Source organism: Saccopteryx bilineata, chromosome 2, assembly GCF_036850765.1.
Source record: "Saccopteryx bilineata isolate mSacBil1 chromosome 2, mSacBil1_pri_phased_curated, whole genome shotgun sequence".
NCBI classification, from domain to species: domain Eukaryota; kingdom Metazoa; phylum Chordata; class Mammalia; order Chiroptera; family Emballonuridae; genus Saccopteryx; species Saccopteryx bilineata.
Window position 1 is genome coordinate 101,544,940 of NC_089491.1, and position 27,666 is coordinate 101,572,605.

The window sequence follows — 27,666 nt, forward strand, 5'->3', positions numbered from 1 at the left end:
TTCTTCTAGATTGTTGAATTTAGTGGCATAAAGTTTTTCATAGTATTCTACTATAATTCTTTGTATATTTACGATGTCCATGGTGATTTCTCCTCTTTCATTTTGGATTTTGTTTATATGAGTTCTTTCTCCTTTTTCCTTGGTAAGTCTTGCCAGGGGTTTGTCAATTTTGTTGATCTTTTCAAAGAACCAGCTCCTTGTTTTATTAATTTTTTCTATAGTTTTTCTGTTCTTTATTTCATTTATTTCTGCTCTGATTTTTATTATCCCCTTTCTTCGGCTGGTTTTGGGTTGTTTTTGTTCTTTTTTTTCCAGTTCCTTAAGGGGTGAAGTTAAGTGGTTCACTTGGGCTCTCTCTTGTTTGTTCATATAGGCCTGAAGTGATATGAACTTCCCTCTTATCACTGCTTTTGCTGCATCCCAGGGATTCTGATATATCGTATTGTCATTTTCATTTGTCTGTATATATCTTTTGATCTCTGCGCTTATTTCTTCTTTGACCCATTCATTTTTTAAAAGTATGTTGTTTAGTTTCCACATTTTTGTGGGTTTTTTCCCTCTTTTTTGCAGTTGAATTCTAGTTTCAAGGCTTTATGATCAGAAAATATGCTTGGTACAATTTCAATTTTTCTGAATTTGCTGATGTTATCTTTGTGGCCCAACATATGGTCAATTTTTGAGAATGTTCCATATACACTAGAGAAAAATGTATACTGTGTCGCTTTGGGATGAAGTGTCCTGTAGATGTCTATCATATCCAGGTGCTCTAGTGTTTCATTTAAGGCCACTATATCTTTATTGATTTTTTGTTTGGATGACTGATCGAGAGCCATCAGCGGTGTATTGAGGTCTCCAAGTATGATTGTATTTTTGTCAGTTTTTGTTTTTAGGTCAATAAGTAGCTGTCTTATATATTTTGGTGCTCCTTGGTTTGGTGCATATATATTAAGGATTGTTATGTCTTCTTGATTCAGCATCCCCTTAATCATTATGAAAAGACCATTTTTGTCTCTGAGTACTTTTGCTGTCTTGTAGTCAGCAGTATCAGATATGAGTATTGCTACGCCTGCTTTTTTTTGGATGTGATTTGCTTGGAGTATTGTTTTCCAGCCTTTCACTTTGAATTTGTTTTTATCCTTGTTGCTTAGATGTGTTTCTTGTAGGCAGCATACAGTTGGATTTTCTTTTTTAATCCATTCTGCTACTCTGTGTCTTTTTATTGGTGAGTTTAATCCATTTACATTTAGTGTTTAATTATTGACACTTGTGGATTCCCTATTGCCATTTTATAAATTGCTTTCTGTTAGTTTTGTATCTTCTTTGATTCTTCTCTTTTGTTTTTCTATCATTTGTTTTTGTTTGTATTCCATACTTCTTTCCTCTGTCGCTACCTTTTTTAAGTCATGTGCTTTTGTGGTGGTTTTTTCAAAGGTGGTTACCATTAAGTAATGAAAAGGGTACCTACCATATTCATTGTAGTATCCTATCTTGCGAGTGTTTCTGCACGTCATCATCTTTTGCTACTGTTAATCTCTGTCCTCTCCCCCCCCCCCTTTTTTTGCTTTCGTTGTCACAGTTTAAATTTGTTTTTATTGTTTTCTTGGTGGAGTTTCACTTGTGGTTTTGTTTTGTTTTGTTCTTTGGATCTGGTTGGAAAACCCCCCTAGTATTTCCTGGAGTGGGGGTTTTCTGATGATAGATTCCCTCATCTTTCCTGTATTTGTTAAATTTTTTTTTTTTGTATTTTTCTGAAGCTGGAAACGGGGAGAGACAGTCAGACAGACTCCCACATGCGCCCGACCAGGATCCACCTGGCACACCCACCAGGGGCGATGCTCTGCCCACCAGAGGGCGATGCTCTGCCCCTCCAGGGCATCGCTCTGCCGTGACCAGAGCCACTCTAACGCCTGGGGCAGAGGCCAAGGAGGCATCCCCAGCGCCCGGGCCATTTTGGCTCCAATGGAGCCTTGGCTGCGGGAGGGGAAGAGAGAGACAGAGAGGAAGGGGGGGTGGAGAAGCAAATGGGTGCTTCTCTTATGTGCCCTGGCCAGGAATCAAACCCGGGTCCCCCGCACGCCAGGCCGACACTCTACCGCTGAGCTAACCAGCCAGGGCCTGTTAATGTTTTTATTTCTCCTTTGTACTTGAAGGATAACTTTGATGCATATAGTATTCTTGGCTGAAAGTTCCTCTCTTTCAGGACTTTAAATATTGGGGTCCACTCTCTTCTAGCTTGTAGAGTTTCTGCTGAAAAATCTGCTGATAACCTAATAGGCCTTCCTTTAAATGTTGTATTCTTCTTTTCCCTGGCTGCCTTGAGAATTTTTTCTTTGTCGTTGGTTTGTGCCATTTTTATTATGATGTGCCTTGGAGTAGGTTAGTTGTGGTTAAGAAAACTCGGTGTTCTGTTTGCTTCTTGAATTTGAGGCTTTAGTTCTTTCCACAGGCTTGGGAAGTTCTCGTCTATTATTTGTTTGAATAAATTCTGCATTCCATTTTCTCTCTCCCTCTGATATACCTATTATTGTTATGTTATTTATTTATTTTTTTTTGGAGTCAGACAATTCCTGTAGGGCTTTCTCATTTTTTTAAATTTTTGAGTCTCTTTCTTCTTCTCTCTGTTGTGCCTCAAGTTGCCTGTCTTCTATGTCCCTAATCCTACCTTCTATCTGGTCTGTTCTGTTAGCTAAGCTTGTTACCTCATTATTCAGTGCATGAATTGAGTTTTTCATCTCTGTTTGATTTGTTTTTATAGTTTCAATTTCCTTGGTAATATATTCTTTGTGTTCGTTGAGTTGTTTTCTGAGCTCCCTAAATTGCCTTTTTGTATTTTCTTGTATATCTCTGAGTATTTTTAGGATTTCTATTTTAAATTTTCTGTCATTTAGCTCCAAGCTTTCCAATATATTAAATATTTTCTCCATAGATTTTTCCACATCTATCTGTGTTACTTCTCTTTCTTTTGTATCCATGATATTTGTTTTCCTTTTTCTTAATGGCATCTGAGGGTGGTCTTGTTGATAGCACTAATGAGAATTAATAAAGAATAAAAAGTAGAAAAAAATGAAAAAAAAGAAAAATAAATAAAAAAATTGGAAAAAAAAACACAAAAAAACCCAGTAATAATTTATTATTTCCTTCCCCTTTTCTTTCTTCTCTTCCCATCCTCTTCCCTCCTCCTTAGGAAAATATCATGATAAACTGTGAATTATATTATGCTAAATGGAACAAAAACTGTCTATAACACAGGGTCTGAGTTGGGGGGAACTGTTCAAGGGGCAAAAAAGGAAGTAGGGACCCACAAAATGAAAAAAAGGAAAAAATTTGGGTCAAATATAAAATGATTTGCTTGTAAGTGATGGTTGACTAAGAGATATAATGAGAGGAATCTGATAGAAACCAGAAAAAGCACCCAAAATGCCACAAAAAAACTTGAGTTTCAAATTAAATAATTTGTTCGTGAGTGAGAATTGAATGAGAGGAAAATTAAAAGGAGAAAAGAAGAAACTAATGGAAAGGAGAAACAAGAAAAAGGGGAAAAGGAAAGGAAGAAAAAAGAAAAAAAACCAAAAAGAGAGAGAGAGAGTTAAGGGTTTTGGAGTGTAACCCTCATGGAGAGTAAGGAAGAAGAAAAGAAATAAAATGAAACACTGATGGGTAGTGTAGTTCAAGAAAAGGAAAGAGTAAGATGAGCAGAGAATAAAAGGACCAAGGTGGAGGAAATAGAAATAATACTAATGAAGGCAAGAAGGTGAAAGAAACAAACAAGCAAAAAAAAAATAGTGGAACAAATTATAAAGTCTGTGAATTTTTCTTGAATTTGAGAGGTTAACTTCTTCTTCCCTTTTCTTTCCTCTCCCTCTTCCTGGTCGGTGACTCTGTACTCCAGGCTCTGCCCCTGTGGCATGCTTAGGTAGGGATTTGCAGTTGATGAGACTCTATGGCAATGTCATATATTTGGCTTCAGTCTCGTTGGTAGTCAAGGCTTGTTAGCATTTGCAGGCTCCAACAATGAGAGTCCGTTTTCCCGGATCCTCTCTCCTAGTCTCTCCTTCCTGAATGAGCAGCCTGATGATCCAGTTATGAGGCTGCCGCTGCCTCTGCCTGGGGAGTAAGAGGCTTAGAGAGCTGGCAAATCCCCACTCTATCCCCACTTAATGCAGGGCTCTGGGTAAGGCTCTGGCAGTCAGAGCAGCCAGCGTAATCAGGCGGGGCTGGGAGCCAATTGCTTTCAAGGTGACTTTCTTTGAGCCTTCAGGCCTGTTCAGCATGCCTAGCACTCTGTGGGACCACTGTCCCCAGGCTTTCCGCACTTTGTAGCCTGATTTGGCTGGGAAGAAGATGCACTAGTTGCTGTCTGCAGTAAAGGAGGTCTTAACATTGCCAAGTCCCTCTTGTTAGCGTATATCCCTGAGTATGAAAGCTCTGCCAATCAGAAGTTGCCGCCACCCCTTTAGCAAGAGGCACTAAAAAATATCACACCTTTGTCTTGGATCGCTGAACTGAGAGAGATCTTGTCAATTAGAGCCACGTAAGTCAGTTGGGAGGTGAGCAGCCTGTGGGTTAAGCTAATTTCAGCGATTGAATCTTCAGAATTTCTCCAGAATGAACTGCAAGCTGTGCACATGCCCCTCCCCCAACGCTTGATTGTTAGCTTGAATGGCTGGGTGAGGTGCCCCGCCCGCCTAGAGAGGCCTGGGTGTAGGGAAGTTCGCTTTGGCACACTCCCCGGGCGCCACTGGCAGCTGCTGCTCCTGGCGAAAGTGTTGGCACATGGGGTTTGGAGCGATGAATGAACAAGAGAGGGAATTGGAGGTGTGGCCCACATTCCCAGGAGGAGCCTCCATGGCTTCCAGGCAGATCCTGTGAATGGGCTGGCCAGGGAAGCTGGGGGTGAGAGGGGTGCTGAGTCTGCTGATGGGATGCTGGACTGCCATGTGTCCTGCCCTGAGTCATTCTATGAAGCTTTGTCAAAAGTAGCATTGGATTAAGAACACTGGGCTCTTGGGTTTGACTGTTACACCATGCTGGGAAGTCACCAATATGAACTGAATTTGTAATCCTAATCTCAAAAAGGCGATTCATGACCAAAAAGCGCCCTAAATCAGAATACGTTCTGAGTCACCTCAGTTGGTGGGTCACCATCTGACTCATTTCCCGCTGGACCACAGCCCTGTGAGGTGCCAAATGGACAACTGAGCGGAGCACCCTTCACGGAGAAGGGGCAGACACTGACAGGGCCCGGGGCGGGTGGGCCAGCAGGTGGTAGCTGCAGAGAGTTAGCCTTGGATCACAGGGAAGGTTGACCTTGTTCAGGCCAGAGCCTCCGTCACCTCCTGGCCCTGATCTTGAAACAAACGCCAAGTTGTAGAGCAAAGGAACACTGACATGGACAATGTGTCACCTTGACAACCTGGCCCCCAGCTCCGAACATACACCCCCCCCCCCGGCAGAGGCAGCCCTCACTGTCACCCTCAAAAGTGATGCCCCGCCCATGGTGACACTGTTGTGGGCAGACCCCCAGTGATGAGGAATGGGACGTAAAAATACAGTTATTCCACTCAGGGTCACCACAAAACTTGCACCTCAAACACCACCTTACACGCACTTCTGTGTGGTCTGTGTTCTATGGTCAGTGAGGCTGAGAATGCTGCCAGTGTGACTGCCCACTTGAAAAACTTTCACTGAATAGAATCTTGGGGCCTTTATGCTCTTAATTATTTTTTATACTTCAGCTTCACGAGTTGGTGCCCAAGGATATAGGCTCAAATGTTTGGAAAAATCTCAACCGATATGAAAATGGAAAGAATTGTTAATAAAATAATCAATTTTACACCGCCAATAATAAAACTAGAAGGGGGAAGAAAAGCAATCCATTACTTGATATATGGATTTTGAGGGAGGTGACTCATTATAAATAGTTATTAAAAAAGAACTTTTTTGTTTCCCACATAATCCAATTATATAGCAAAATATAAAAATGCGTCAGACATGGCGTGCAGAAGTCCCGGGTTTCCTGGCCAGGGCACACAGGAGAAGCGCCCATCTGCTTCTCCACCCCTCCCCCTCTCCTTCCTCTCTGTCTCTCTCTTCCCCTCCCGCAGCAAGACTCCACTGGAGCAAAGATGGCCTGGGCGCTGGGGATGGCTCCTTGGCCTCTGCCCCAGGTGCTGGAGTGGCTCTGGTCATAACAGAGCGACACCCCGGGGGCAGAGCCGGGTAGATCCTGGTCGGGCGCATGCGGGAGTCTGTCTGACTGTCTCTCCCCGTTTCCGGCTTCAGAAAAATACAGAAAAAAAAAATGCATCAGACATCAATCTCACTGCCTCATAAACAAAACTGGTGTTTCTAAGCCTTCAGTTCCATCCCATCTTTATATGACTTATAATTAAAGTTCTATGTTGGAAATTTACAGCCACAAGGAAGGTGCTGAGGAGCTTGGTATCTCTACACAAAACAAGCTTAGGAACCTCACTGAGCAGAACTCACGAAACCTTGGTGTCCCTCCTATCTACATGTGACTTGTACCGCCAGTTGCCACAACACCATGATACAGAATTCTCGCAATTCAAAAGTAACTTGGCTCACTTGGACAAGACTATCCCACATGAGAGTTAGGTCTCACCTGTCATGCAGACCAACGTGACTTCTAAGCACACACATTAGCAGGGACTGCACGCTCAGAATGATGAGCTTTGCAGCAAAACACCCAGGACCCACATGGGAAGCACAGCACATGCGCAGGAGAGCGGCCTGTGAGGGCTGCCAATGGCCGAGAGATGCGGTGCCAGAGCAGTGGGAGGGTCAGGGGGTGCACACAAAGGGAAGACGGAAGGCGGGGTGTGGGCGGGTCAGTCCTACCACTTAACCCAGGGGGTGGCAGGCAGGGGAGGCTTTAGCACCTTTCTGTGGCCCGACTTTGGGAAGTAGTAGGACTTGAGTCTGTCGAAGATGGCACCCGCCGACCAGGTCTAGAAACACAACGGCAAAGAGAAACAGTGAGCGTTTCAGAAAACAAACACAGGCTCTGGTACATCACTTGCTACCTTAACATACTTTATAACCGGGATGCCAGGCCCTCTAGGATTGCTGAGACAAGGCAACCCACACTCGATCATTAGGAGTACTGCCAGGGAAGCGGAGCACCTGGGCAGAAGGACATGGAAAATCACCTGGGCGCTGCTTTCCAAAAAAGGCTGGAACATCAGAGCTGTCCCGTCAAACAACCCATGCTTGGCAGATAATCATCATTAAGTCTCAAACTCAACATGAGTTGTTCTAAAGAAACTAAGAGTATATCTTTGTGGGAATTCATTGAGTTAAACACTCAGGGCATGTGCGTTTCTTCTGTGGCTATCTCATTGGTCAGTAAAATGTTGTTTCAAAAACTTTAACTTCTCACATCCATGGGTGATATATGACTCAATACAGAGCTCAACAGTTCTTTAGTTCTCGGCGCTAATCCACTTTGGAGGAAGAGGATCTGTCGCACCGAGTGTACATGGTGGAGTTGACAGGCCCGCACGCCGCATAAAGGGTCAGATAAAACGGCCTTTCCCAGGAGTGACAGTTTAGGTCTTGATCCTAAAGTTCATTACCAGTTTAGCAAATTCCAGGTCCCCAACCTGGTGACAAGTGCTGCCTTGGACAGCCTCCCAGTTTCCACACAGGTACAGCTTCTGAGCCGTCACTGGTCCTCACTGGGGGCAGAACGTGCATTTCACTGTCTGTAGATTCTTTTAAGGGTTAGTAGACTAAAGGGAGGTACAGAGCACATGGCTCACCATGGGGTAATTTCTACACTTCACCGACGACATTAGAGGGAATCAAAGGTCCACAATGAGGTCCTGTTAAAGGAGTGGGAAACTGGTCCATGCTCTGAGTCTTAAACTGTGCATTATCTTGTAACAGTCTGGAAGGACCAGAGAGGTAGAAGCGGAATTCTCTCTCTTGAAGAACATCAGGCCCATTTCAGGCAAACCCATGTGGAGAAATGTGGACAGGCCACATTCTCACCTCCTGCTGACAGGGAGGGGAGGTGGGTTTTGGTCTAATGCCAGAGTCTATACTTCTCAGGGCTTCTCTCTGATGCCACCAAGCACTCCCTTCCTAAGGCTCCTTTTGCAAAGCTACTGTACAACCAGCTCTCCTGGAAAGGGGTGAGTCTTTTAATAACAATGTCTTGGTTGATGTAACCAAACGAATTGGACAGACAGCATCACTGAGACATCTCACATGCCAGACTCATTTTACCAACCCTGCCTGAGGTCATGTATGTTGTGCTCATGGGTACACCTGAGGTCATATATGTTGTGCTCAAGGGTACACATAGGCAGTTCAAGACTGAACCAGCACAACCTGTTACCACTTCCTCAATCTGCCAAGAGGCACATTCTGATCTAACATCAGGGTTTCATGGTCATTTTATAAACTTTTAGCAGATGGAGAGAATTTATAATCTACCATAACAATTAACGTGGCTAGCTTGGGACTACAAATAGGCTGATTCTAGCTCACACCAGCAATCCAAGGTTATCAAGTATGATTTTAAAAAAACCAATCACCAACACACCTGGTAGACAAAACATGCTTTTCATTATGCTAACACACAACTGCCTCCTCTGCAGTGGTATTTCTAGTAACACTTACCGCAGGGTGGGCACTTGGAAGTTGTGGACGACCTCCAAAATTAATATTTCCTGGTGAGAAAGTGTGGATGGTTATTGATCCATCTGTGGAAACCACCCAACTACCCCCTATCGATCAACACGATTGTAAAATACTGCTTCTTGAAAAGTAGGTACCATTTCTGCGTGTATTTCTTTTTATTTCTCTTTTATTCAAGTTTCTCACACATGCAATTAGCACTAGTGTTTTTTTAAGTTAATCAGCTATTTATTTTTGATCAGTAACATATGGAAAATTGGAGCAATATGACATTTTTAATCAATCAGTAAAAACAAGGCCTCATCCTACCTAAATTTGCAATAGGCCACGCCTAAAAGAAGATGGGTTATCATCATCAGATGATGATCTAAAAGACCGAGCTTCCAATGTCTTACTGACTCACCTGCCTGGCTGCCAATTTTTTGACAGGGAACTGTAAGCACTCTTAACAAACCGTCTGCTTTGTAAGAATAATGTTCGACCAGCTGAAAGAGAAGAAAGAAAGAAAGTGCAGTCAATATCAGAGGCGGAAAAGGGAACGCTACCTGGAGCAGCTGACTCCCTTTCAAACTTTCAAAGTGATTCAGGACAACACTTAACTTCCTTGGTTTGTCTGCCTGACCCCTCCCCATGCCTCTGCCCTCCAGCCTCAGACTCAGGGCAGAAGGCCACATGCTGCCTTCCCTTCAGGGTCCTGCTCTCCCCTCCTCTCCTTCCTTCTCCCCTCCCCTCCCCTCCCCTCCCCTCCTCTCCTCCCTTCCCCCCCTCTTCCCCTCTCCTCTCCTCTCCTCTCCTCCCCTCCCCTCCCCTCCCCTCCTCCCTTCCCCTTCTCTTCCCCTCTCCTCTCCTCTCTCTCCTTTTTTGGCAGCAAGTCACGTTTACAGTATTTGTTTACATTCCTCTACATCTGTATGTTATTATACAAATGGCCTCAGCATTCATTCCACAATCATTCTGCTTCACTAGCCCCTGAGAGAGGTCAAAGGTAAACTGAGGTGAATGACATGTGTGCCCTCCCCTTGACTGCTTACTTTCTGGGTGGACAGATAGGTAAGTAGTGAGTGATGCTGGTAACAGTGCTGTGGGCAAAGGCTTTGGAGCGACCAAGTCCTTCAGCCCAAAAGTTTCAGAGAGGAGACATCCTAGCACAGATTACGCAGGAACTGGGACAGGGGAAAAGGCGACCTTTGGAAAGTAGCCTCATTGTCACAGGACATGGATGTCCTTGGCTACCGGCTCCCAGAAAACTATGATCATGATGTCTAATGCCTACATTAAAAAAATAAATTAATGGCAAGTAGATTGATTTATATTTTATCAAAATTATGTAGTAAGAAGGCAGTCCTGGCATTTTACCTTTCCTTTTCCCATAACAGATGTTTCCCCTTCAGACAACCTAAAATGTTCTTATCCAATACTTCTTGCTTGTCTGTTTATTGGTAATTTTTCCATTCTCCAAACTTACCTACTTGTGTGAATGTTTGTTGAATGGATACATTTTACTCTTCCAGGTAATATCTTTGTTTTCAAAATTTTAATTACAGTGGTAAGAACACGTGAGATCTACCCTCTTAACAAAGGTTTCGGTCTGATCAACCCTAACCCACTACTGGAATGGACCCCAAAGATCTCCCTGTTCCGTTAAATGCAGTAGTGTGTTCTCAGAACAATGGTTCAGACGTCCTTATGACAGGCGCGACATCCCATGCATCTCTCTGGTGTCACTCAAAAATCTCCCTTAATGCCTGTGTTTTTAAACAATATGTTGTACACAGCAGCAGGGGTGGGTGTGCATGCAGGGTTCTCCCTGGGGCAGGGGCAGGGGGTGGGGCAGGGGGTGGGTGTGCATGCAAGGTCTCCTCAGAGCAGGGGCAGGGTGGGTATGCACACAGGATCTCCTTGGGACAAGGGCAGGGGCAGGGGCAGGAGCTGGGTACACATGCAGGGTTTTCCCAGAGCAGGGGCGGGGTGGGTATGCACACAGGATCTCCTTGGGGCAGGGGCAGGGGCAGGGGCAGGGGGTGGGTACACATGCAGGGTTTCCCCAGAGCAGGGGCGGGGGCGGGTATGCACACAAGGTCTCCCTGGGGCAGGAGCTGCCATGGTTGTCTGTAAGGGCCAGATAGTGACATTTCAGCCTTTTTCAGGCCACATACCATCTCTGCCCCTTAGTCCTTTATTTAAAACAATCCATTAAAGTATAACAGTCACTTTCCTCAAGGACTACACAGAAACAGGCCAGGGGCCTGATTAGGCCCAGACGTTTGCTGACTCCTCTGTGGAGTTAGTGTGGTAATTACAAGGTTAGTGTGGTAATTACAAGTCTCAGAAAAACAGCCCCAGACTCTGGGGTGGCAGCAGGGCACAGAGATACCTCACACTGCCATTGACAAAAGTAAAAAAAAATCACACCTGTGAAAAGGGAAGGTGTGCCTGACCAGGCAGTGGCACAATGGATAGAGCGTCAGACTGGGATGCAGAAGACCCAGGTTCGAGACCCCGAGGTCGCCAGCTTGAGTGTGGGTTCATCTGGCTTGAGCAAAAAAGCTCATCAGCTTGGACCCAAGGTCGCTGGCTTGAGCAAAGGGTTATTTGGTCTGCTGAAGGCCCGCGGTCAAGGCACATGAGAAAACAATCAATGAACAACTAAGGTGTCGCAATGAAAAACTGATGATTGATATGTCTCATCTCTCTTCGTTCCTGTCTGTCTGTCCCTATCTATCCCTCTCTCTCTCTGTCTCTCTCTGTCCCTGTAAAAAAAAAAAGGGGGGGGGGAAGGTGTGGCTAGAAAATACACAACAGAAAGGACAAAATCAGGGCTGAGTATTATACTATGGCGGAGAAGCCAATAAATATGGGAGAGCGTCTTGGGAAGGAACTTCCCAACAACCAGCGATGTTTGGCACTGTGGGAGGGCACAGACTTGGGGACTGAGTGCACTCACGGGAGAAAAGCCGCCATCTGGGGAAGCTGGCTGGCTGCACTGGGGACGGAACCCAGGGCCGTCAAGCCTCTAATGTACACCGTCAACAAGTCAGGTAGGAGCCAAGAGACGGATGGGAAATTAATGCCTCAAGGCAGCATTCTTGACTCATCTCCCTAGTCTGCAGTGGACAACTTGATAGGCTAAATGCTTTTTCAAATCGTACTATTAAAATAAAGCAAAGTCTGTGGGTGATAACAAGCCATATGCTAATTTGCTACAAACCAAAAGGCAGGGTCAGTGTTGTAACTGGTCTGAATAACATTGTAATACCCAGCCTTTGGAAAAGCATTTCTTTGTCCCACAACAGCATTAGGAACCCAAATAAATCAGGTGGTGGCTGCTCTAAGTGCATGATATACAGTAAGGAGGATCCCAGTCTCAGGATTTAAAGAGACAGGATTTGGAGCCCGGACCTTTGCCTGCTGTTGGCACCAAGGTTCCCGGCCAGGCCTGGGTGTGGGTGTTTGCACGTCCCTCACCCACAAACACTCAGGGGAGTTGTCGCTCTGCAGTGGCAGAGTCCCTTGTTCCCTGTGTCTCTGCTGCTGGGGACCGAATAAATAAACGGTATTTTTGCAATCTGGACAGAAGTGCTGGGCCCAAACCCCACCTCACCTGCTTAGTTAACAAAGAGCTACACCTGATTCTCATTTGTCTCACCCATGTTCTCCGGAGGAGGCTGGAAGCTAGTTTCTTATTGGTGTAAAGTAGATTTGGATGGTATGGTGGGGGTTGTCTTTGAGTTGCCTTGGAAACTTAATTGCACTGCTGATGGACCACATTTTTTCTATGAATAAAAGTGGACGTGCTTTGGGGAGCAGGCACGTTACGGCTAAGGAACACTGGAGACTGTTTGCCGTGGCGTCCTCCTGAACCCATCTGTATGTATGTATCTTTAAGTCCCTGTCTATCATTTATTCAATTTCATACCTTTTCCCATTCGAAGACCCTGTAATATTATAGACTCGTCGTGGCTGGGCCGCGACACTGTGCCCCGCCACAGAGCACAGGACGCTTTGTGAAAACGACATGGGCAGTGCTGCCGTGTCCTCATGGAGCTGTGATTGACCATGAGGATGAGCTAGTGATGCCCACGGCGGCCCCATGGGAATCAACAGTGAGCACCAGCGTTTCCGATTCAACCCCGCCTCTCACAGAGCAGAGGAAGTTGGATCGGCCGCCTCCGTACCCCCTTCTCAGCCACACACACCTTTATTCTGCGTGTTTGTTTTAAAGGCTGTTTTCTAGTCCCTAGTGCAGGGTCCCTGTTGAAACTCTGAGCACGGTCCTGAGAGGCACCACCCCAAGGTTACAAGTCCCAGCTGACCCTGGAGAAGCTACAGGGCCCACTGGAGCCTCATTAACCTAACGTGGTGACTCCAGACCAGCACTTCTCAGACTTGCTGTTGGCACCAGCACCTGGAGACTGAAGAGCAGGCTCTGGTCAGGCAGCTCTCAGGCAGGGACCCTGGTGGGCTTCTCCAACGGGCTACAGGGGCCCTGTTCCCTCCTTTCCTAGGACACTGTGTACCTGCCAGAGGGTGTCGAACTTCTTTCCGTCCGGTATGGAGAGCTTCCCCGTCTTGTCCTTGTCGATGCGGTAGTGTAGCACTTTACCCTCATGCAGCAGGCACAGGGCGTAGGACCCGTTGTTGTCCCTGGCCCTGATCCTGCAAGACAGGGAGAGCCCATCACTCCCGGTCCTACACCAGAAGAGGTGTCCTGAGCGGGCTGCTGGCCACAGCAGCCCAGCTCAGGGTCAAGGGCTTTGCCCACCATGCACAGGGAGGCCCCACACGCAGCTCAGTGATGTCAAGAGCTTGTGACCAGGAAATGCTATGGCCTGGAGCTGGCCTGCAGCCAGGTCTTGGGAGGCCAGAGCCCTGCCTGGGCATCAGGAGAGGCCGAGCTTCACCTGCGGCAGCAGCACTGCTCAGGGCACCAGCAGCTGAGACCTTCAGGACCCTGGGGCTGGATGAGGGTCCATGGAGCCCTCTGACTTACCTCCTTTCTCCCCTGAGGTCAGATCCCAGCTGGAGCTGCTCCCAGCCAGCCGGGGGCACAGAGTGGGGCTGTTTGATCGGCATTTTAACTAGGAACTTCTGAGCCACAGATAGAGAATGTGAGGGCTCCCATTCTCAGGGCCATTTCACTCCCCACTCTCTGTTCTGCAGGGAGGGGGGGGAGGGCAGGGCTGAGATTTAAAACGCTGTTCTATATGACACAGTAAGATGAAGTCACCGAGAGAAGACAATGTCACCCACTGTGGGGCAGGGTCTGTCAGGTGGAATCAGGACTGCGCTGGGCTGAGCTGACTGCCTGGCTCTGCTCTGTGTCCCGGAGGGACCTTTGGGCAGCACCCCTTCCCTTATCCAAGACAATGAGACCTGTGAGTCTAGTAACAGCAGGGGACACATCACAACACACAGCAGGGCGTACTTTCACTTACGCAAGGAGAGAGGCCTCTTGGGAAGTCCACGCAGGGGGCTGCCAAGGCATAGAATGGGCTTGTGGCCCTGGCCGGTTGGCTCAGCGGTGGAGCGTCAGCCTGGCGTGCGGGGCACCTGGGTTCGATTTCTGGCCAGGGCACATAAGAGAAGCGCCCATTTGCTTCTCCACCCCCCTCCTTCCTCTCTGTCTCTCTCTTCCCCTCCCGCAGCCAAGGCTCCATTGGAGCAAAGATGGCCCGGGCGCTGGGGATGGCTCCTTGGCCTCTGCCCCAGGCGCTAGAGTGGCTCTGGTCGTGGCAGAGCGATGCCCCGGAGGGGCAGAGCATCGCCCCCTGGTGGGCAGAGCGTCGCCCCTGGTGGGCGTGCCGGGTGGATCCCGGTCGGGCGCATGCGGGAGTCTGTCTGACTGTCTCTCCCCATTTCCAGCTTCAGAAAAATACAAAAAAAAAAAAAGAATGGGCTTGACCTCCCCCAATTTGGCTACTCAGTCACCCTCACCTCAGCCCATTGTCCTGTTCTAGCACTGTGAGCCCTTTGGATCATGACATCCAAGAGAGGGTGAGTCCTAGATCCTAGAAAACGGTCCAGCCCTGGCATTTTCTAAAATGAGGGAATGGAGGCCCTTAATGTTAAGTGTCCAAATTCACTATGCTTTGGGAAGAGTTCAATTGTGCCAGCCTTCCAGGGACTCCTGTGCTTAGAGACCTTTTTGATGCTCTCCCCCAGTTGCAAGAGGTCACACTCAAGAGACGGGCTTTGGACACAGACATGGTCACACGTTCTTGTCCTTGGTCTATAGCAGTGGTAGTCAACCTGCTCCCTACCACCCTCTAGTGGGCGTTCCAGCTTTCATGGTGGGCAGTAGTGGAGCAACCAAAGTATAAATAAAAAGATAGATTTAACTATAGTAAGTTGTTTTATAAAGATTTATTCTGCCAAACTTAGCAAAAATCTGACATAAAGTACTTAGTAAGTAATTATTATTATATGCTTTAACTTGCTATAACTCTGCTTTATAAATTTTATAAAGTAAAGTTACTTCCCTACTTTATAAATCACCATTACTGTGGAACCGGTGGGTGGTTAGAAGATTTTCCTACTAACAGAGATACAAAAGTGGGCGGTAGATATAAAAAGGTTGACTAACCCTGGTCTATAGAGTCATCTCAACAAGCTAAGCCAAGGCTTGAGAGCTGAGCTGTGTTGTGTGGGGTGGGGACCTTGTTTCAAAAATAAAGTTCTTTTCAAGTCGTGCTCGGCTGTGCACGATGGACGGGCTCCCTCCATGCCCCACAGCTCAGGGCAGCTGGTGTGGTTGGAGAAACACACACAGACCCTCCTCATGCTGTGACAACCGCTCCTTCCTCCCGACCTGGCCAGGCCACCTACACCCTGAAGCGTACACTGCACTCCCACTAAAACGGCCATCAAACTAAGGACCAACCATACAGAAAAGGCAAAACATTTTCTTCTTGTGCGAAGGAGAACTGAGTCTATTTTACGATGTGGATATGGGACAACTCCTATTCTGTTTACTATATAAGCATGAGTGGCAAACAAATAGGATAGTTTGGAGGCATAAGGAACTATATCAACTCTTAACACTAAGCATTACGAATTGGTGCACTTCCACATGAAAGGATAATGGAAGCATAATGTCCACAGGCCAGCCCGAGCACCACTGTCCTTGATTCAGAGGCCTTCACATCTGGTTTTCAGACCTACAACGAACCTCCACTCCCCTTTCGCCTTGTGCCTTGATTGGCTTTATCTTATTAAAACTAAGACAGAAGACCACAGATTGCCCAGGGGAAAGCATGCAGTCACCTCATTATAAATCTGGAAAATGCAAATTAAGACCACAATGGAAAAACAGAACTGTGGCACACACCGTTCCAGCTGGCAAACATTGAAAGACAGGTCATACGAAGTGTTGCTGAGAATGGGGGCCGTGGCTCCATGGTACACTGCCAGTGGGAGTGTGAATCTCATCATTTTGGAAAACAACCTGGGATAGTCTACTGAAATTGAACCTCACAATCCTCTGTGAGTCAGCAATCCACTCCCAGCTATGCAAAATCTGTGTGCTCTGTACTCAGAAAGTATGCTAGAATGTTTACAGCCATTTTATCTGCAATCATTTAGTGATTATCTGTGAACAACCTGAATGTTCACTGACTGCAGAGTGAGAAAATAAATTGTGAGGTATTCGTACAATAAAATATCAGAGAACCAAAGGTAAACACCTAGCAGTGGTACAAAGCACAAATGACTTTCACAAGCATGAATCTTAGCCCTAGCTATTGGCTCAGTGGATAGAGCATTGGCCCGGCATATGGATGTCCCAGGTTTGATTCCCAGTCAGGGCACACAAGAAAAGTAAACATCTGCTTCTCTCCCATCCTTCTTCCGCTTAACTCCTTCCCCCCTCACAGCCAGTAGCTCTATTGTTTTGAGTGTGGCCCCAGGCATTGAGGATAGCTCTATTGGAGCACATCTGCCTCAGGCACTAAAAATAGCCCAGTACTCAAGCATCAACCCCAAACAGGGTAGCCAGTTGGATCTGGTAAGAGTGCATGCTGGAGTCTGCCTTACTATCTCCCCTCCTCTCATCAAAATAAGCAAAAAAATAAAAAACTACTCCAGGGTTCCATGTGCACAAAGTTCCCAGCCAGGAAAAAGCAAACAGTTTTGTTGAGAGATGTACAGTAGGTCTCAGGTGGTAAAATAAAAATTTAAAAATTTTTTTAAAATAAGAAACAGAAGAAAAAAGTGAAGGCAGGCTGGACACAAAGGCCCAGTAAGTGGTGTCCTCTAGGGGTGGGGTGTGAGGAGGGACCTTCTGAGAAGCTGGTGCTTTCTTTCTTGACTCCAGTGGTGTTGGCTATGTAACTATTCATAAAGGTGCACAGATGGACTGATGTGCTCTTTTGTGTGTTTAGCATTTAGGGATAAAAGCAGTATAGAAGCAGAGCTGGTGCACAGTGGGAATGGGGTGTCTCTGCTTTTGGATGAGCGACTGCTACAAAGGTACACGCTTCCACGAGGCTCTCAGGGAACAGGCCCTGGAGGGCACCTCCTTGCCGGTGTCCAGCCAGACAGCCCATGCCAGCTCCCAGACAACAGTACCAGGCCTGCCTATGCGCACACTCTAGGGATAGCAGAGCAAGGGACAGGCTCTGGACATGGAGCCTGAGCAGCCCCCCTACCCTCCCCGCCAGGCAGCTGGCAGGAAACAAGGGCACAGTGGGAAAACCCACAGGCCCTACAGCTGTAGGTGACAAAGATTGGAGGCCTGGTGACATTAACGGCCATAAACGGTGAGGAGTCTGCTGACAGCAGGCAGACCCTGGGCTGGGCTATTTTTAATGTCAAATCAGGGGCATGCTGGTGTGGAAGCTGAAGCAGCCCCTCTTCTCGGTCCCCCTGTTCTCAGGAAAGTGCCCCTCTGCCCCACACGCCCATCAGGTTTTTCACACAGGTGTCCGAAGAGGGGAAGAGCGAAGTCTAGTCTTCTCATCCTTCAGGGCTGCTGCCTTCCAGCCTCTGAGCCAGTGGTCCCAGGCAGCTTTGTGGAAGCCTAGTGAGTCTCTTGGAAGAGTCAAGCTCACAGCAGATGTGTACTTGCTGTTACAGAGCATGAGATTTGGATTTCAGTGCTTAGGACTGGGGTTAGGCTGCAAAGGTACCTTAACTGGCCTTAAGACTGTCTTTTTGGGGGGGGGTGAGGAAGAAGATGGGAGAGAGAGAGGAAGGGAAAGAGATGAGAAGCATCAATTTGTAGTTGCATCATTTTAGTTGTTCACTGATTGCTTCTCATATGTGCCTTGACCAGGAGGCTCAAGCTGAGACAGTGATCCCTTGCTCAAGCCAGTGACCTTGGGCTTCAAGCCAGTGACTTTTAACTCAAGCTAGCGACCTTGGGATCATGTTAATGATCCTGCACTCAAGTTGGCAACCCTGCACTCAAGCTGGCGACCTCAGAGTTTCAAACCAGTTTTCAGGTCAACGCTCTATCCACTTTGCCACCACCAGTTAGGGAAACCTATCTTGATGTAGCCTGGAGACACTTCTTGGTGAGAGGGCAGGAAAGTCACCCTCTTCCAAGGTGGACAGCCTTAGGTTCTGTGATAGGAGGTGAGGTAGGAAGAGTTGGTTCTGCAAGGAGGGGCTGAACCCCTATGTCCTTCTAGATCAGAGACAATGTGCGGTGGTGATGCCCAGACGCTGGTGGGGAGGGGGAACTTGGGATGTGCTGGGACCCTTAAGGTGGTCTCCACCCACCAAGCTTCCAGGACATTGCAGTGTCTGCTGCAGACAGAACAGAAGAGCTGGAGTGTATCCTTGCCCACCAGGCATTCTCATGCTCCTGTGCTTCATTCCCCATGGCTGAGCCGGGCATGGCCGGCTGGAGGGAAGAGGGCACTGGGATGAGCAATATGCATATGGTGGACAGTCACTGTGGTCAGGGTGGGCTGTACAGACAGACAGGAGTGGGGCCCAAGGCCAGCATTCAGCCTCCTTTCCAGGTCTCACACTATCAGAGGGTCAAATATTGCCACAGGGGGCCCCACAGCAGCTCCTCAAAAAGAGCTGGAGTGGGGAAGGAGAGTCTGTGGAGGTGACATGCTGGACAGTGTGCATGCTAATACAAGGATGACAGCCCCGAACTCAGAGTATAAGGTATCAACCCTAAGGACTCACAATAGACAAAAGAAAATGCAGCATCTAGGGGCTATTTTCTTGCACCATTGCAAAATTCAGGCATGTGGGCATCCTGTACAGACAGTGAAAGCAGGATCATCCCAGAACACAGGTCTGAACCAAGGCCCACACCAAGCTTGTTTTCCACATCTGCCTTTTCTGAGATGGCACCCCAAATCCTCCCTACATCTGCCCTTTCTGAGATGGCACCCCAAATCCCCCTCTCCCTCTCCCTGTGCATTAGTCTGTGAGTTGGAATGAGGTCACTCTTTCTCTGCCAGCTTCATGGGGACCTCGATCAGACCAATGAATTCACAGTGACACAGTGCACAACCCCCTTTGAACTTCCTATAGTACTTCAGTCCGGCTGAGACTATTTGTGCTGATCTGCGGCTGCAGAACCACACACGTCAGATAAAACGGTGAACTTTGATCAGTAGTAGCAGTACAGGAAGGTGCTGACAGAATTCAGCTTTTCTTGTCACATCTGAGGCTCAAGACACCCATGTGCTATCTTACTTATCAAAGGACAAGGGTAAAATTTTTTCTAAACCCATCTTTGCCTTTAAAGTTTAAGTATGTAGCATAAAGTGAGTTGAAATTTGAGCAGAGAGGCCCTGGCCAGTTGGCTCAATGGTAGAGTATCAGCGTGGTGGGCAAACATCCTGGGTTCAACTCCTGGTCAGGGCACATAGGAGAAGTGACCATCTGCTTCTTTTCCCCTCCCCTCCCCCCTGTCTTTCTCTTTCTCTCTCTTCTCCTCCCAACAGCCATGGCTCAATTGGTCTGAGTGCCTCAGCCCTGGGCACTGAGGGTGGCTCTGTAGCCATGCCTCACATGCTAAAAGGAGCTTAGTTGTAAGCAAGGCCCCAGATGGGCAGAGCATCGGCCCCAGATGGGGTTGCCAGGTGGACCTAGTCAGGGTGCTTGTGGGAGTTTGTCTATTTCCCCTCTTCTCACTTGGAAAAGTAGAAAAAAAAAAGAAAAAAAAGAAATTTGAGCAGGGAAAAGTATATGGTTAATAAGAGCAAAAATAAAAATAATATGTGAGTTTGGCCTAAGGGCGAATATCAGAATCAGTAATGCAGTGCACAGAGCATCGTGGGCCAGAAGTGAGGTGGATACCTAAACCTGAAATTCCCACATTAAAGCACAGATTTGTAAAGAAAAGCTACACCCCAACATAGGACACTCCAGACACCCACAGATGAATATTAATCAAGTATGAGCTTAACAAGATCACCCAAAACATAAGGAAATGTGAGTTATGAGAGAGGAAATAGGTAGAGAAAGAGAGCAGGAGGGAGAGAGAGAGTTCTATCCTCAAGGACTTCTGGTGCTATAATCATCAGAGATGAAATATAGATCAGGGGTCCCCAAACTACGGCCCGTGGGCCGCCTGGGACCCTGATGCCATTTACCCGGCACCTGCCACATTTCTGGAAGGGGCACCTCTTTCATTGGTGGTCAGTGAGAGGAGCATAGGACGCAGATGCATCCTGTGCTCCTGGAGTACTGTATGTGGTAGCGCTGCAAAGCACAGTGTCGCTCACATATAGTAGTTGTACTACTTCTGGTGATGCAGGATGCACGCATCAGGGCGCCAGAAGCATGTCATATAACTTGTTACGGCTAGCAGTGACAAATATGGAACCAGACATTGACCATCTCATTAGTCTAAAGCAGGCCCATAGTTCCCATCGAAATACTGGTCAGTTTGTTGACTTAAATTTACTTGTTCTTTATTTTAAATATTGTATTTGTTCCTGTTTTGGTTTTTTACTTTAAAATAAGGTATGTGGAAAGCGATGTCACAAAAATGGCGCCGTGAGCAGTGCGTCCGACAGATCTCCCCAAAATTTCAACAAATTCATCAACCAGAGACAGAAAAATCTATCCTTAGAGCATCCGGGAGTTCCACACACTGAAGACGAAGGGCTGCTTTCACTTGGAACTGAGAGTCAGGAGGGAACTGAGGGTGTGGAGGAAGCTAATGCAGCACAGACATTTGTTCAAGCTGAGGAGGGAGTGTGCCTGTGTGCTATCAACAAGACCACCCTCAGATGCCATTAAGAAAAAAGAAATCGAATATCATGGATACAAAAGATAGAGAAGTACCACAGATGGATGTGGAAAAATCTATGGAGTAAAAATTTAATATATTGGAAAGCTTGGAGCTAAATGACAGAGAATTTAAAATAGAAATCCTAAAAATACTCAGAGATATACAAGAAAACACAGAAAGGCAATTTAGGGAGCTCAGAAAACAACTTAACAAACACAAAGAATACATTACCAAGGAAATTGAAACTATAAAATCAAATCAAACAGAAATAAAAAACTCAATTCACGAGCTGAAAATGAGGTAACAAACTTAGCTAATAGAACAGGCCAGATAGAAGGTAGAATTAGTGAAATAGAAGACAAGCAACTTGAGGCACAACAGAGAGAAGAAGAAAGAGACTCAAAAATTAAAAAAAATCAGAAAGCCCTACAGGAATTGTCTGACTCCATCAAAAAGAATAACATAAGAATAATAGGTATATCAGAGGGAGAAGAGAAAGAAAATGGAATGGAGAATATACTCAAACAAATAATAGACGAGAACTTCCCAAGCCTGTGGAAAGAACTAAAGCCTCAAATTCAAGAAGCAAACAGAACACCAAGTTTTCTTAACCACAACAAACCTACTCCAAGGCACATCATAATGAAGACGGCACAAACCAACGACAAATAAAAAATTCTCAAGGCAGCCAGGGAAAACAAAAATACAACATAAAAAAAAGGCCTATTAGATTATCATCAGATTTCTCAGCAGAAACTCTACAAGCTAGAAGAGAGTGGACCCCAATATTTAAAGCCCTGAAAGAGAGGAACTTTCAGCCAAGAATACTATACCAATCAAAGCTATCCTTCAAGTACGAAGGAGAAATAAAAACATTCACAAATACAGAAAAGATGAGGAAATTTATCATCAGAAAGCCCCCACTCCAGGAAATACTAAAGGGGGTTTTCCAACCAGATACAAAGAACAAAACAAAATAAAACAAAACCACAAGTAAAAGCTCCACCAAGAACACAATAAAACCAAACTTAAACTGTGACAACAAAGGAAAAAAAAAAAGGGGGGGGAGAGACTGGAGATTAACAGTAGCAAAAGACAACGAAGCGCAGAAACACTCATAAGATAGGGTACTACAATGAATATGGTAGGTACCCTTTTCAATATTTAATGCTAACCACACTTGAAAAAACCACCGCAGAAGAACATGACTTTAAAAAGGTAGCAACAGAAGAAAGAAGTATGGAATACAAACAAACAAAAACAAATGATAGAAAAACAAAACAGAAGAATGAAACAAGATATAAAACTAACAGAAAGCAATTTACAAAATGGCAATAGGGAACCCACAAGTGTCAATAATTACACTAAATGTCAATGGATTAAACTTACCAATAAAAAGACAAAGAGTAGCAGAATGGATTAAAAAAGAAAATCCAACTGTATGCTGCCTACAAGAAACACATCTAAGCAACAAAAATAAAAACAAATTCAATGTGAAAGGCTAGAAAACATTACTCCAAGCAAATAACATCCAAAAAAAGCAGGTGTAGCAATACTCATATCGGATAATGCTGACTACAAGACAGAAAAAGTACTCAGAGACAAAAGTGGTCATTTCATAATGATTAAGGGGACACTGAATCAAGAAGACATAACATTTCTTAATATATATACACCAAACCAAGGAGCACCAAAATATATAAGACAGCTACTTATTGACCTAAAAAAAACCCTGACAAAATACAATCATACTTGGAGACCTCAATACACCGCTGACGGCTCTAGATCGGTCATCCAAACAGAGAATCAGTAAAGATATATTGGACTTAAACAAAACACAAGAGCACCTGGATATGATAGACATCTACAGGACACTTCATCCCAAAGTGACTGAGTATACATTTTTCTCTAGTGTACATGGAACATTCTCAAGAATTGACCATATGTTGGGCCACAAAGATAACATCAGCAAATTCAGAAAAATTGAAATTGTACCAAGCATATTTTCTGATCATAAAGCCTTGAAACTAGAATTCAACTGCAAAAAAAGAGGAGAAAAACCCCACAAAAATGTGGAAACTAAACAACATACTTCTAAAAAATGAATGGGTCAAAGAAGAAATAAGCGCAGAGATCAAAAGATATATACAGACAAATGAAAATGACAATATGACATATCAGAATCTCTGGGATGTAGCAAAAGCAGGAATAAGAAGGAAGTTCATATCACTTCAGGCCTATATGAACAAACAAGAGAGAGCCCAAGTGAACCACTTAACTTCACACCTTAAGGAACTAGAAAAAGAAGAACAAAGACAACCCAAAACCAGCCGAAGAAAGGAAATAATAAATATAGAGCAGAAATAAATGAAATAGAGAACAGAAAAACTATAGAAAAAATTAATAAAACAAGGAGCTGGTTCTTTGAAAAGATCAACAAAATTGACAAACCCTTGGCAAGACTTACCAAGGAAAAAAGAGAAAGGACTCATATAAATAAAATCCAAAATGAAAGAGGAGAAATCACCACAGACATCATAGATATACAAAGAATTATAGTAGAATACTATGAAAAACTATATGCCACCAAATTCAACAATCTAGAAGAAATGGATAAATTCCTAGAACAATACAACCTTCCTAGACTGAGTCAAGAAGAAGCAGAAAGCCTAAACAGATCAATTAGCAGGGAGGAAATAGAAAAAACTATTAAAAACCTCCCCAAAAATAAAAGTCCAGGCCCAGACGGTTATACTAGTGAATTCTATCAAACATTCAAAGAAGACTTGGTTCCTATTCTACTGAAAGTCTTCCAAAAAATTGAAGAAGCAATACTTCCAAACACATTTTATGAGGCCATCATAACCCTTATACCGAAACCTGGCAAGGACGGCACAAAAAAAAGAAAACTACAGACCAATATCTCTAATGAATACAGATGCTAAAATACTAAACAAAATACTGGCAAATCGAATACAACAACATATTAAAAAATAATACATCATGATCAAGTGGGATTCATCCCAGAATCTCAAGGATGGTTCAACATACGTAAAACGGTTAACGTAATACACCATATCAACAAAACAAAGAACAAAAACCACATGATCTTATCAATAGATGCAGAAAAGGCTTTCGATAAAATACAACACAACTTTATGTTTAAGACACTCAACAAAATGGGTATAGAAGGAAAATATCTCAACATGATAAAGGCCATATATGATAAACCAGCAGCCAACATCATATTAAATGGCATAAAACTGAGGGCTTTCCACCTTAAATCAGGAACAAGACAGGGTTGTCCACTCTCTCCACTCTTATTTAACGTGGTACGAGAAGTTCTGGCCAGAGCAATCGGACAAGAGAAAGAAATAAAAGGCATCCATATCGAAAAAGAAGAAGTAAAGGTATCACTTTTTGCAGATGATATGATCCTATACATCGAAAACCTGAAGGACTCCACAAAAACATTACTAAAAACAATAAACCAATACAGTACGGTCGCAGGATACAAAATTAACATACAAAAGTCTTTAGCTTTTCTATATGCCAACAGTAAAATATTAGAAAACAAACTCAAAAAAATAATCCCCTTCACGATTGTAACAACAACAACAAAAAATACCTAGGAATAAACATAACAAAAATGTAAAGGACCTATATAACAAAAACTACAAAGCATTGTTAAGAGAAACAAAAAAGACACAATGAGATGAAAAAATATTCCTTGTTCTTGGATAGGAAGAATAAATATAATCAAAATGGCCATATTACCCAAAGCAATTTATAAATTTAATGCAATTCCCATCAAAATTTCTTAAAGAAATGGAACAAAAAAATCATCAGATTTATATGGAACTATAAAAAACTCTGAATAGCCAAAGCAATCCTAAGGAAAAAGAATGAAGCTGGGGGCATTACAATACCTGACTTCAAACTATGTTATAGGGCCACGACAATCAAAACAGCATGGTATTGGCAGAAAAATAGACACTCAGACCAATGGAACAGAATAGAAAGCCCAGAAATAAAACCACATATATATGGTCAAATAATTTTTGATAAAGGGGCCAACAACACACAATGGAGAAAAGAAAGCCTCTTCAACAAATGGTGCTGGGAAAACTGGAAAGCCACATGCAAAAGAAGGAAACTCGACTACAGCTTGTCCCCTTGTACGAAAATTAATTCAAAATGGATCAAAGACCTAAATATAAGACCTGAAACAATAAAGTACATAGAAGAAGACATAGGTACTAAACTCATGGACCTGGGTTTTAAAGAACATTTTATGAATTTGACTTCAAAGGCTAGAGAAGTGAAGGCAAAGATAAATGAATGGGACTACATCAGGTTAAAAAGTTTTTGCTCAGCAGGAGAAACTGACAACAAAATAAACAGACAGCCAACTAAATGGGAAATGTTATTTTCAAACAACAGCTCAGATAAGGGCCTAATATCCAAAATTTACAAAGAACTCATAAAACTCAAAAACAAACAAACAATCCAATAAAAAAATGGGAAGAGGACATGAACAGACACTTCTCCCAGGAAGAAATACAAATGGCCAACAGATATATGAAAAGATGCTCATCTTTTTTAGTTATTAGAGAAATGCAAATCAAAACTACAATGTGATACCACCTCACACCTGTTAGATTAGCTATTATCAACAACATAGGTAATAGTAAATGCTGGAGAGGCTGTGGAGAAAAAGGAACCCTCATTCACTGTTGGTGGGACTGTAAAGTAGTACAACCATTATGGAAGAAAGTATGGTGGTTCCTCAAAAAACTGAAAATAGAACTACCTTATGACCCAGCAATTCCTCTACTGGGTATATACCCCCTAAACTCAGAAACATTGATACATAAAGACTCATATAGCCCCATTTTCATTGGAGCATTGTTCACAGTGGCCAAGACATGGAAACAATCAAAAGGCCCTTCAATAGAAGACTGGATAAAGTAGATGTGGCACATATACACTATGGAATACTACTCAGCCATAAGAAATGATGACATTGGATCATTTACAACAAAATGATGGGGTCTTGATAACATACAGAGTAAAATAAGTAAATCAGAAAAAACCAAGAAGTACATGATTCCATACATTGGTGGGGCATAAAAACGAGACTAAGAGACATGGACAAGAGTGTGGTGGTTATGGGGGGCAGGGGGAGAGAAGGAGGGAGAGGGAAAGGGGGAGGGGGAGGGGCACAAAGAAAACTAGATAGAGGGTGACGGAGGACAATCTGACTCTGGGCGATGGGTATGCAACATAATTGAATGACAAGATAACCTGGACATGTTTTCTTTGAATATATGTACCCTGATTTATTGATGTCACCCCATTAACATTAATTTAAAAAAAAAGATTTGTGCAGTGTGCATAGGGATTTGTTCATAGTTTTTTTTATAGTCCGGCTCTCCACCAGTCTGAGGGACAGTGAACTGTCCCCCTGTGTAAAAAGTTTTGGGGACCCCTGATATAGCTGAACTATTTGTGAAATCTAAAAAGAAACGAAAGATGGAGTCACAAAAACTAGCAAGCAATAATATACCCTCCAAAAATGCTCAGGGATATTTAAAACAACAGTAGGAACAACAAATAGAACTACCAGAAATTTAAAAAAAATGTAATTGGTGGGCAAAAAAAAAAAAAAAATTCAGTGAATGAGTTTAACACCAGACTGGACACAGATGAAGCCAAACTTAGTGAACTGAAAGACAAATCTTAAAGTTATTATCATTATGTAGTACACAGAGAAAAGGTGATAGAAATTAAGAAAAAAATGTAGAAGATGAATTGAGAGGGTCTAACATATGTTTAACAGGAGCTTTTGAAGGAATAAATGGTAAAACAAAAAAAGTTGCAATATTTGAAGAAAAAATAGCAGAGTGTTTTCCAGAACTATTAAAGAAAAGAGTCTATGGTTATAAGAAGCACTGTTACATGATTCCCAACTGGCTTAGATATATACACATTATACACATTATCTTGTTCATCCTCAAGACAACTGAGATAAAACACTAGATTCCTCCTTTTATCATTGAGTAAACCAAGGTCAGGGAGATGGATTAAGCTGTCTTCATAGAGCTGCTCAGTAGCTGGTCTTGTCTGACTTCATGGCCGGAGGGTTTTTTTTTACTATCTCACTTAGGTTTCCACAAATAGAAGTGGTTTTAAGGTTATCTATGTCAACCAGTACAAATAATACAGTATTTTGGGTGTGCTGCTGGAACATTTTATAGTGCACATATGCTAAGAGACCCTCCAATAAACTCTGAAAGTTTCAAAGGATCACTGTTCTTAATCTAGCATGGGCAGGTGTCAGGCACCTCCAACAGGCTGCAACGTGGTTCCCAGACCAGTGGTATCAGCATCACTCAGGAACTGGTCAGAAATGCAAATTCTTGAGCTGTAGCCCACACCTAGGGAGCTAGAAACTCAGTGAGGGGATGACCCAGCCATCTGTGCCTTTAACCAGCCTCTGTCCCACACACACAGAGAAAGTTGAGAATCACTGCTTATATGATCCCCTCTGGATTTTGTATCCATCTTGTGGAACACAACTGAAGATATGGCCTTCTTATTCTTTAGCTTTTATCCTAATTTGCATTTGTTCCTTGCTTATAGGGAACACAAGTGTATATTCATATAAGCTATCTCAATGTCCCTGAGCAAGGTACCATATTGTGAATTCCTCTTTTTTTTTTTTTTTTGGCCACTTTACACTGAGTAGCACTTGCACTGAAAAATATCCCTAATACCTATTTCCAAAGTGA

The 27,666-nt window shown here is 44.2% G+C and overlaps 1 protein-coding gene across 2 annotated transcripts in view; it reads right to left on the reverse strand.

The window, feature by feature from the left end:
* Positions 1 to 27,666, reverse strand: part of SYK (spleen associated tyrosine kinase) — a 100,071-nt gene that overhangs the window by 24,731 nt on the left and 47,674 nt on the right. For both annotated transcript variants that reach the window (XM_066257511.1, XM_066257512.1), the window contains exons 4-7: positions 13,185 to 13,323; positions 9,071 to 9,152; positions 8,650 to 8,699; positions 6,903 to 6,971 (exon numbers count right to left, since the gene is read on the reverse strand). In XM_066257511.1, the coding sequence (XP_066113608.1) occupies positions 6,903 to 6,971; positions 8,650 to 8,699; positions 9,071 to 9,152; positions 13,185 to 13,323 (340 nt within the window). The remainder of the gene's footprint in view (positions 1 to 6,902; positions 6,972 to 8,649; positions 8,700 to 9,070; positions 9,153 to 13,184; positions 13,324 to 27,666) is intronic.